This window comes from Hypanus sabinus, chromosome 11, assembly GCF_030144855.1.
Source record: "Hypanus sabinus isolate sHypSab1 chromosome 11, sHypSab1.hap1, whole genome shotgun sequence".
Taxonomy (NCBI): Eukaryota; Metazoa; Chordata; class Chondrichthyes; order Myliobatiformes; family Dasyatidae; genus Hypanus; species Hypanus sabinus.
Window position 1 is genome coordinate 25,864,470 of NC_082716.1, and position 12,603 is coordinate 25,877,072.

Sequence of the window (12,603 nt, forward strand, 5' to 3'; positions counted from 1 at the left end):
TTCCATCCCCCAGTTTAACTTTTAAACAATCACCATCTTGCAAATATTAAGCTCCAGTAAAAGAGCTCAGTGAAGGCCAGGGTCGAAATTAGAATCAATAGCACATCACAGTTTCATACCTATTGACTTATTAGGGGAGCTCGAACTTTAATTTTGAATGATTTATGCATTGAATGGCTACAGCTGTGCAAGGAATGTATTTGATCCATCAATGGAGTTGGATATAGTTCACCAAAACTTCTTAAAATCAAAATTTTATTTAAACCACAAAAGTTACTTTTGTAATTGTTACAGATAACATAATTTTTAATTTACATATTTTATATTACATAGTTTATAAAATTTTACTTACTATAAAATCTGATTTATAATTGCAGTCTTATTTAAGTTTAAATGTTTGAGGCAGGGAAAGACAGACATTTTCTATCAAAATGGAAAGTCAAATAAGGCAATATCTTGCATACTGAATCCTGTAAATCCCAAATGCAGTTGCAGAATTAAAGCCTTATTATATCATCCAGCGTTGAGTCACTTTTGCACATTTACTGTTATAACAGCAAAAAGATTCACTGCCGGACGCAAAGACAAAAGAATGAGAATTTTCTAAATCACAATGCTTATCATGCGGTATTGCTTGACAAATATTCATTATTTCTTACAGCACAATGAATACAAAATAGGCATTTCTTTCAAAAAGATTCCTGCAATTTTTTTTTAAAAAAAAAGCATTAATTGCACCTTAGAGTTTAGAACAAGTTATGTTTTGCATGATTTAGCAATAACCAAAGTAGTCAGACATTAGTCTGTGTAAGGGAAAATTAAATACAGAAAATGTTGAATATGTACCTTCTGCCCCCTCAACATGGTGCAATGTGCTTGAATTATTACAAATGTTCCGTATACCACCAATATCACTGGAATTTTTGTGAAGGAATAACAGTTCTGTGTGTGTATCTTATTAAGTGAGACTGCATCTTGGATATCATTCCAAATGTGATCGTTGAACAATAAATAATAAAGATGCCCAAAGAATAGGACAAACCTCCTGTTGATAATCATGTGACTTCTGCAAATACGTGATTCTGGAAAAAATGAAAAGAAACAAACTGTTATTGCTACACGGGCAGAGATACATTCGATTGTTATTTACAAGTACTGAGTCCACTTTGCATAAGATTTTTATATACACTTTTCCCTGCATGAAAAGCCAAGAGGCAGAGCGGAAAAACAAATAGGTTAACATTCCTGATTCTTACATTGCAATGCTCAGCCACGGAAGTCAGGAATAAGCTACCCATGCTCTGCTGGTAAGCTGCCAATAAAGATAATGTATGTATTGATTCTATGAGTAATATTCTTGGATTTGCCTGCAAATAACAAACTGGCTAACAGTGAAGGGATCATCTATTGCATTCAGTGCTCCTCGATATTAGTGAGACACGACGCAGACTGGAGGCTGCTTTTCTGAGTATCTTCACTCTCTCTGTTGCAAAAGGCAATATCCTTCAATTTCAATTCGACTTCCCATTCCCATACTGCGATAATGAGGCCAAACACGTGGGGGGAACAGCACCTCAAATTCCATCTGGGTAATTCTGAACTGATGGAAAGGACATTGATTTTCTAATTTCCAGTAATTTCTTCCCCGTCCCTCTTTCACTTATTTCCATTCCCCATTCTGGTTACTCTTTCACTTCTCACCTGCCCATCACCTCCTCCTCTTTTTCTCGTTTGTGATTTCATCACCTCCTTTTCCATGGTCCAATATCCTCTGTTATTCTATTTCTTCTTTTTCAGCCATGTACCTCTTTCATCCATCACCTCCCAGCTTCTTACTTCATCCCCCTCCTCCACTCACCAACCTTGCCCCACACCTGGTCTCACCTATTACCTGCCAGCTTGCACTCCTTCTCCTTCCCCCACCTTCTTCTGACTTCTACCCCCTTCCTTTCCTGTCTTGATGAAAGGTCTCAGATGGAAACATTGACAATAGGTGCTGCCTAACTTGCTGAGTTATTAATTGTACGCGTGTTGCACAAGGTTTTCAGCATCTTCAGAATCTCCTGTGTTTATAGCACTAAAGACAGCCCATTACTTGCAATAACACATTAGAAAATGAATACTGAATATCATTGTGCTTTTACTTATTATAGGCAATGCCATATTGATTGTTGGAAGTAGAGATGATTCTGAAGAGAATGCCACAACTCCCTTGCTCTGTTCAAGCTTCTTTAGACACATTGCCTCATCTTACCTAATACTGAAGCCTTCATTCCCTTGAAATTCAAGTATTACAATGCTTTCCTTGTTTAGGCGTCTAGTCTCATTTTTCTATGTTCTATTACCTGAGGTCATACAAAGCTTAGCTACCCATTTCTTAACAAATCTTCTCTGCACCTCTCAGTCACTTTCATTGGCTTATTCTAGTGTTAAAATGACCTAACAACTCCTTACCTCAGTAACCTACTCTCTTCGACTCCTCTCAAACTGATCCACAAACTCTCAACCAATCACCATAATCTATGCACGTCTTCATCCTGGTCTCCTGTTTATTCCTAATTCTATTTGCTGTATAATGGGTGTCTTATCTTCAACTTGCTCTTACTCTGACTTTAATGTAAAGTATATCATAAAATTCCATTCCTGGTCACTGCAGCTTAAGAATATAGATAATACATTAAATTTGACTGAGAAACAAGGTAAGGCACCAACAACGTTACCGCAGAACTTATTTTGGTACTCTCTAGGGACCAATGTCTGATCTATAAGACCACAAGAATTAGGACATTTGTCCCATTGAGTCTGCTCCACCATTTCATCATGGCTGATCCAATTTTCCTCTCAGCCCCAATCTCCTGCCTTTTCCTGTATCCCTTCATGCCCTGACCAATCAAGAATCTATCAACCTCTACCTTAAATACATGTAAAGACTTGGCCTTCACAGCTGCCTGTGGCAAAGAATTCCACAGATTCACCACTCTCTGGTTGAAGAAATTCCTCCCCATCTCCAATATAAAAGGACACCTCTCTATTTTGATCTTAGACTCCCCACCACATCCACATCCACTCTATCAAGGCCTTTTACCATTCAATAGGTTTCAATTAGGTCACCCCCCCCCCACCCCACCCCGTCGTCTTCTGAGTTCTAGTGAATACAGGCCCAGAGCCATCAAATGGTCTTCATATGACAAGCCATTCAATCCTGGAATCATTCTTGTGAACGTCCTTTGAACCCCCTCCAGTTTCACTCATTCTTTCTAAGATAAGGGGCCCAAACCCGCTCACTATACTCCAAGTGAGGAGCATTAGTTGCTAATTTCTAATAGCAACAGAAACATTTCACTGGCTTCACCACATAAAGGACTCCAAAGGTTATTTTCCTATCACATTTAAACCTCTGTGGAAATGTGTGAACAGGTATTCTTAACATTTTATACAACTCAAGTTGCTAAATCTGCAAATGACTGTACAATATATAGTCTGTGCAAATCTGATGATTATTAAGTAGAACTAAAGTAAAGGTATCAGTATCCCCTGTTACTTGTATGCAAATGGTACAACAATTTCAAATAATGAACATCGATACCGTTAAAACCCAATATCTTGATGTAATCTGGGTCATGCTACTCCATAATTGGATTTGCAAAAGTGGCAATTTGCTGCTAGCCTCAAAATTGGTAGAAGCTAAATGGCCTGAAGCCAAATTATCGACTGACAAATACCAATTAATGATACCATAAGAAGTTGTCTTGTTATTTCAAGTACAAATATCCCATTAATGTGATGAGAGTAAGTTAATTGGCAATGAGAATGGACTATTACAAATGCCAGTTTCTATTCCTTTAGATGTTAATTGTCGTTAGAGATTCTAAAATACCAGACTTTAAATTGTATTCCTGTTTCCTTTATGCTTTTCTCTTTCTTAATTAGATCCCTATTCCGCCTCCTCCCCAAACCCACACACAATTTCTCTCCGGAAATCTGATTTAAATCTGAATTTCTCCACTATAATTTGCTCTTCTTTGTGCTTAAATCCCACACTCTTTCAACAGATATCCAGCTGATGGCTCTGTTCTCTCGCACTACTCCCTCAGGCCCCAGTTTTCCTCATTGCTTTTATCGTTCAACATATTGCATAACAAAATTATTGTTAAAACCTACATGTGTTAGGTATATCTAACTAATAGTAACTCGTTAAATGTCCTGCAAATTCAGAACCCAATGTAAATGCCTTTCAAAGAGCTGTGACAATGTGCTTTCTTAATAAATGATGGTATTTATTGTATATGGAGAATGTGGCTTATGTGGCCAATTGTGCTGCAAGGTCAGTTACGTTGTTGAACACAACATCACATGCACTAAGAGTATAATTTCAGGAGGTACCATCCCTTGAAGAATCCATGCAAATTGAAGTCACAACCACACATTTAAAAGGAAGACAATTCGGAAAGATTAGGGTTAAATTCAAGCTGTTATGTATCAGGTAACAAAAATGGCATCTTGATTTTCAGCCACCCCATGAATGTCTTGTGGAGAGGAGCAGAGGGCTCTCCATGTCCAGATGCCCAGGAAGTGAAGTCAATCACCTTCACTCTATCTGCCACAAAAGGTGGAATTTCCTGGTGGCCACACATTTTACTTCTACTTCCTGTCCTATTCCAACATGTTGGGGTATGGTTTCCTCTACTCCCATGATGAGGCCACTCTCCAGTTGGAGGAGCAGCACCTCTCATGTTCCATCGGGCACCCTCGAATTTGATAGTGTAAACATGGATTTCTCTAACTTCTGGTAACTTTTTCTCCCTCCCCCTTCTCTTTTTCTCCTCTGGTGGAGCTCCACTTTCCCCTTCTCCCATGGTCCATTCTCCTATCAGATTGCTTCTTACTCAGCCCTTTACCTCCTCCACCTATCACCTGCGAGATTTTACTCTTTCACCTCCCCCACCTCCTTATTCTGCCACCTTGCCTCTTCATTTTCAGTCCTGATGAAGGGTCTTGACTGCTTATTCCTTTCCATAGATGACCTGACCTGCTGAGCTCCTCCAGCATTTTGTCTGGATTTCCAGTATTTGCATAATCTCTTGTATTTATTCAATGATACAACCTCTTACCCTGGGAAGATTAGATTCAGGGTGAACTCAAGCTGTTGCATATCAGTCAAGGGAAAGGAGACCTTGATTTTTCAGACACCCATTGAATGTCTTGTGAAGGTGAGCAGGGGGCCCTCCACATCCAGACATTGAGAAAATGAAGTGGCAAGTTGACCGAGAATTATATTGTTAAAATGGCTAAGCTATAATAAAAAAAAACTGACAGTCAATGTTATTAAAATTGAACTTTGGAAAAGCTTACATATAAAAAAGGCTAGCATTTCGAATAATAAATTAAAACTTTCAATAAACAAACAGTTCAACAAACATGTATACCAATTTAACTAACCAGCAATTTCAGCATTTTCTTTATAGAATTATTGAAGTTTTTGACCGCTGTAACTTTGAACTGCCCTTTGTGTAAGCCACAAAAGTAGAAGAAATCCTAAAGCACCTCAAAACAGTCTCATTGTTTTACAGTAAAGAGTTTGAACAAATAAAAAACAAATTAGCCTTGTTCATTCTGCCTCAACTCAAACAAAGCCCTTGATACAAAATAGGACTGGAAGATGAAGGTCTAGAATTGCTGAAATATTGCTCTGGCTCAGGAATCCCCAACCTCTTTTATGCCATGGATCAATACCATTCAGCAAGGGGTCCATGGATCCTAGGTTGGGAGCCCTTGCCTAGCTGGTATCCAAATGCTACAGAAAGCATTGTTGAAGAATAACTTCGATATTGTAATGTACTTACCTATATTTAAGAACTTAAATATAATTTAATTTCATTGAGGTCAGCATGACAAAGAACTATATTAAAGAACTTAAAAGAAACATTACTTTAATCCTCTTCAATTAACCCATAAAGCTATGCAGGACTATCATATTTAATTATAGCTTCCCATAATGCATTATGATTTATTTTGATTTATCAGTAATCTTTTCTAAATTTATGGTGTTTTTCTTTTAACACAATAACCAGTATAGATAGGGGCATTAGTCATTCCTTAACATTACCAGTAATATGATTTTAATTTCACTGAGGTCAGCATGACAAAGTGTGCTGATAAAAGCATGTCAGCTCAAAATGTTGATTGTTTTTTTCCCTCCATAGATGCTGCTTGACCTGCTGAGTTTCTCCAGAATTTTGTGTGCATTACTCAAAGGTCACAACATCTGCAGAATCTCTTATGTTTGTGGGAAAGTATTGTTGGGTCAAAATTTCTATGATAGCATAATCTGAGCAAATTCTTATGAAGTACACGTGCGAGTGAGGCAAGGAACAGAAGGATTATACAGATTAATACGTGGCTGAGAGGATGGTGCAGGAAGGAGAGCTTCAGGTTTTTAGATAATTGGGCTTTGTTCCAGGGAAGGTGGGATCTGTTCCGATGGGACGGTTTACACCTGAACTGGAGCGGTACTAGCATTCTTGCAGGAAAATTTGCTAGTGCTTCTCAGGGGGGTTTAAACTAAATTTGCAGGGGACAGGGATCCAGAATGTGAGAGCGGATAGCGAGATGAAGAATAAAGGACAGGTGGGGTCTACACTGTTCTGGAATATTAAGTGTGTAGTAGAGAAAGGTGAGACGGAACAAATGATAAGGAGGACACATGTACAGAGGGATGGTCTGATGGAACATGGAGTTAAATGTGCAGAAAGAATAAGTAAATTTAGGAAGGACAACAAAATTCAAAGGGCGTATAGCCCGAAGGGAGTTCGGGGAGCTGGGTTAAGCACAATAGGCAGCGATTTAAACAGAGAGAGGAGAAATGGGCTAAAAATTCTATATCTGAATGCACGGTGTCAGAAATAAGGCGGATGAGCTTGAAGCTCAGGTGCGAATGGGTAACTATGATGTCGTTGGGATAACGGAGACATGGCTGCAGGGAGATCAGACCTGGGAAATGAATCTACAAGGGTATACGTGCTATCATAGGGACAGAAATGCGGGCAGAGGGGGTGGGGTGGCCCTGTTGGTGAGGAATGAGATTCAGTCCTTTTCAAGGGGGGACATAGGATCAGGAGAAGTAGAGTCTGTGTGGATAGAATTGAGGAACAGTAAGGGCAAAAAGACCCTAATGGGTGTTGTCTACAGGCCACCAAACAGTAGCATGGATATTGGGTGCAAGTTGAATAGGGAGTTAACATTGGCATGTGGCAAAGGTAATGTCGCAGTAGTTATGGGGGATTTCAACATGCAGGTGAATTGGGAGAATCAGGTTGGTGCTGGACCCCAGGATAGGGAGTTTGTAGAGTGCCTACAGGATGCATTCTTGGAACAGCTTGTACAAGAGCCGACCAGGGACAAGGCTATTCTGGATTTAGTCTTGTGTAATGAACAGGATTTGATAAGCGATCTTGAAGTAAAGGAGCCATTAGGAGGTTGTGAGCATAATATGATAAGTTTTTATCTGCAATTTGAGAAGGATAAGGGCAGATCGAAGGTGTCGGTGTTGCAGTTGAACAGGGGGAACTATGGAGCCATGAGGGAGGAGCTGGCCAAAGTTAACTGGACGGATAGCCTAGCAGAAAAGACAGTGGAACAGCAATGGCAGGTATTCTTGGGAATAATGCACATGGTGCAAAATCAATTCATCCCCCGGAGAAGGAAGGATTCAAAGGGGGGAAAGGGGCCACAGTGGTTGACAAAGGAAGTCAGAGATTGCATAGCATTAAAAAAAAGGAAGTATGACAGAGCTAAGGTGATTGGGAGGACAGATGATTGGGAAATTTTTAAGGAACAACAGAACTTAACTAAAAAGGCAATATGGGGAGAAAAAATGAGGTATGAACGCAAGCTAGCCAGGAATATAAAGGAGGATAGCAAAAGCTTTTTTTTAGGTATTTGAAGAGAAAGAAGATAGTTAAGAACAATGTTGGGCCCTTGAAGAATGAATTGGGTGAAATTGTTATGGGAAACAGAGAAATGGCAGAAGAATTTAATAAGTACTTTAGATCTGTCTTCACTAGGGAAGACACAAGCAATCTCCCAGATGTTTGGATGGGCCAAAGACATTGGGTAACACAGAAAATGAAACAGATTGACATTAGGAAGGAAACGGTGATGAGTAGACTGATGGGACTGAAGACTGACAAATCCCCAGGTCCAGATGGTTTGCATCCTAGGGTGCTAAAGGAGGTTGCTCTGGAAATTGCGGATGCATTGGTAATCATTTTCCAATGTTCCTTAGATTCAGGATCAGTTCCTGAGGATTGGGGAATGGCTAATGTTATCCCACTTTTTAAGAAAGGAGGGAGGGAGAAAACAGAGAACTATCGACCTGTCAGCCCAATATCAGTAGTGGGGAAGATGCTAGAGTCCATTATTAAAGATGAAATAGTGGCATATCTAAATAGCAGTGATAGGATTGGGCCGAGCCAGCATGGATTTACCAAGGGCAAATCATGCTTGACTAATCTATTGGAGTTCTTCGAGGATGTAACCAGGAAGTTAGACAAGGGAAATCCAGTGGATGTAGTGTACCTTGATTTTCAGAAGGTATTTGATAAGGTCCCACATAGGAGATTGGTGGGTAAAATCAGAGCTCATGGCATTGGGGTATTGATATTGACATGGGTAGAAAACTGGTTGGCAGATAGAAAGCAAAGGGTAGCGGTGAATGGGTGTTTCTCGGAATGGCAGGTGCTGACTAGTGGGGTGCCACAGGGCCTGGTATTGGGACCACAGCTGTTTACGATTTACATCAACGATTTAGATGAAGGCATTGAGAATAACATCAGCAAATTTGCTGATGATACTAAGCTGGGTGGCAGTGTGACATGTGATGAGGATGTTAGGAGAATTCAGGGTGACTTGGATAGGCTGGGTGAGTGGGCAGATACTTGGCAGATGACGTTTAATGTGAATAAGTGTGAGGCTATCCACTTTGGGAGTAAGAACAGGAAGGCAGATTATTATCTGAACGGTGTAGAGTTGAGTAAGGGAGAAATACAAAGAGATCTAGGAGTACTTGTTCATCAGTCACTGAAGGTGAATGAGCAAGTGCAGCAGGCAGTGAAGAAGGCTAATGGAATGTTGGCCTTTATTACAAAGGGAATTGAGTACAAGAGCAAGGAAATCCTCTTGCATTTGTACAGGGCTCTGGTGAGACCACACCTGGAGTATTGTGCACAGTTTTGGTCTCCAGGGTTAAGGAAGGACATCCTGGCTATAGAGAAAGTGCAGCGTAGATTCATGAGGTTAATTCCTGGGATGTCCAGACTGTCTTACACAGAGAGGTTAGAGAGACTGGGCTTGTACACGCTGGAATTAAGGAGATTGAGAGGGGATCTGATTGCAACATATAAGATATAAGATTATTAAGGGATTGGACAAGATAGAGGCAGGAAATATATTCCAGGTGCTGGGAGAGTCCAGTACCAGAGGGCATGGTTTGAGAATAAGGGGTAGGTCATTTGGGACAGAGTTAAGGAAAAACTTCTTCTCCCAGAGAGTTGTGGGGGTCTGGAATGCACTGCCTCAGAAGGCAGTGGAGGCCAATTCTCTGGATGCTTTCAAGAAGGAGCTAGATAGGTATCTTATGGATAGGGGAATCAAGGGATATGGGGACAAGGAAGGAACCGGGTATTAATAGTAGATGATCAGCCATGATCTCAGAATGGCGTTGCAGGCTCGAAGGGCCGAATGGTCTACTTCTGCACCTATTGTCTATTGTAATATCTGTACCAAGACTTCAGATCATATTAGTAAGTCAAATATAAAGCAGTAGTATTTTTGGGATTGTGTACTGTACTTCTAGGGATCTTTTGATTGTGCATTAGAGAAAACCCAAATAACCTCGAATTTTGACTGGTTCCGAGTTCCTTACTTGTTCTGTACAAGAGCTAGGTAATGTTAGAGATCTAGAAGATTATAAGGCTAACAGGAAGGAGTTTAGAAAGGAAATTAGGAGAGCCAGAAGAGGCCATGAGAATGCCTTAGTGGGCAGGATTAAGGAAAACCCCAAGGCATTCTACAAGTATGTGAAAGCAAGAGGATAGAAATTTAATTTTAGCCCAAAATTTATACCTTGGATTCAATTGATGTATCATACACCTTTGGCTGCTGTATTTACCAATAATCAGCGATCCCCTTGTTTTAGGCTTTTTTGAGGTTCTAGACAGGGCTGTCCTTTAAGCCCTTTACTATTTGATATTGCCCTGGAGCTCTTGGCAAACGCTCTTCGTGATTCACCCAATATACTTGGCATTATTCGTGGGAATGGGACGCATAAGATATCACTATATGCAGATAACCAATACATCTCTAACCCAGAGAAATCCATTCCTGCAGTAATATCACTACTTGCTGCTCTGTTTAGTAGTTTTTCTGGTTATAAATTGAATCTTAATAAGAGTGTGCTTTTCCTATTAAATATGGAAGTTCCAATTTATAGACAATCACTATTTAGATTGGTTACTAATTATTTTATTTATGTGTGTGTTAAAATTACTAAGAAGCATAAGGATCTATTTAAAGTTAATTTTTTTACCCTTAATTGATAATGTTAAACAACTGTTACTAAATGATCCCCATTGTCCTAATCTTTGATTGGTCAAATTAGTGCTATTAAGATGATAATTTTACCTAAATTTCTGTATCTATTTCAGGCAGTATCAATTTTCATTCCTAAATCTTTTTTTGATATTATTGATTCTAAAATTTCTTCATAAATATGGCAGAATAGAAATTCCAGGTTAAGTAAGAAATATTTACAGAAATCCAAGAAGGAAGGCGGTTTGGCTTTGCTGAATCTTAGATTTTATTATTGGGCAATTAACATTCAATATTTAACGTTTTGGACACGAGTTGGGTGAAACTCAATGTCTACGATAGATGAACCTCGAGCAGGAGTCTGTACAGGGGTTTTCGCTGGCTTCTATTCTAGGGGCTGTGCTTCCCTTTGCACTTACTAAATTGAATAAACAAATGATAAATCCAATGATTAAGCATACAATATGAATATGGTTTCAATTTTTGTGAATTTTTTTGGATTGAATAAATTTATCCTGTCAAGTTCTATTATATCTATCTTTTTCTTTCAACCATCTAGAATTGATCAAGCTTCTCTTTTATGGAAAACAAAGGGAATAACATGTTTTCATGATTTATTCATGGATGATTGTTTTATGTCTTTTGAACAGTTGTCTAATAAATATTATTTGCCCAGATCACACTTTTTCAGATATTTACAGATTAGAAACTTTCTGAACGCTACTTTAACTACCTTTCCGATATCACATCCAATTGAAGTTACAGAAAAATTTTTAAGTTTAATTCAATATCAGGAGAGTGCAATAGCATTTATTTATGATTTAGTTATGAAAATACACTTAGGTACTTCTGATAAAATTAAGAAAGAGAACGTCAAGTATCTTTATCTACAGGGAAATGGGAGAAAGTTCAACTAGTAAATACTTCTTCAATGTGTGCCAGACACGCTTTGATACAATTTAAGGTGGTTCATAGGGCTCATATATCCAAGGATAAGTTAGCTCGCTTTTACTGCCATATAAATCCTGTTTGTGATAGATGTAATTCTGAAGTAGCTTCCTTGACACATGTATTCTGATCTTGTCCTCCTCTAGGAAAATATTGGAAAGATATTTTTGATATTATTTCAGTAGTTCTGTGTGTTGATTTACAACCTCATCCTATTACTGCAATTTTTAGACTACCAGTGATAGACTCCAGTCATTATCCTCAGCAGCTTGTCGTCTAATTACATTTGTTACATTAATAGCTAGAAGATCCGTTTTACTTAAATGAAAAGATTCCAATCCCCCTACCACTTTTCAATGATTTTCCCAAATGATGGCATGTTTAAACTTGGAAAAGATTAGGAGCGGTAAAATGGATCCTTCGGTTAAATTTGAAGAAACTTGGAGGCCATTTATTCCATATTTTTATATGATGTAAATCGACTCTTTCTGAATCCTTTTTTAGTAATTTTTTGCTCATGTATAGAAGAGCGGAGTTAACAACAGATTATAATTTTAGCTGATGAAATATGGCAGCCTAATCTTTCTTTGTTTTTTTTTTAGTTTAAGATTTTTTTTTCTACCTTTATAAAATATCTTTTCCATGATTCGTTACTAAGAGATTGGGAGGCTAAACTACATTTGTTACTTGGAATCTGTGTTTGTACCTGTTATTAATATAATCCCAATCTTTTTGTATCATTATTATTGGTATGTTAATTAATTTGAAACTTAATAAAAAGATTGAAAAAGAAAGAAGAGCAAGAGGATAAGATGTGAAAGATTAGGACCTATCAAGTGTGACAGTGGCAAAGTGTGTATGGAACCAGAGGAAAAAGCAGAGGTACTTAATGAATACTTTACTTCAGTATTCACTATGGAAAAGGATCTTGGTGATTGTAGTGATGGCTTGCAGTGGACTGAAAAGCTTGAGCATATAGATATTAAGAAAGAGGATGTGCTGGAGCTTTTGGAAAGCATCAAGTTGGATAAGTCGCCGGGACCATACGAGATGTACCCCAGGTTACTG

General features: G+C 38.6%; 1 protein-coding gene across 1 annotated transcript in view; it reads right to left on the reverse strand.

The window, feature by feature from the left end:
* Positions 1-344: 344 nt before the first annotated feature.
* plppr5a (phospholipid phosphatase related 5a) overlaps positions 345-12,603 on the reverse strand; it is a 199,300-nt gene continuing 187,041 nt past the window's right edge. The window contains exon 6 of the mRNA XM_059983567.1: positions 345-1,082. Coding sequence (XP_059839550.1) covers positions 1,056-1,082 — 27 coding nt within the window. The 3' untranslated portion in view covers positions 345-1,055. The remainder of the gene's footprint in view (positions 1,083-12,603) is intronic.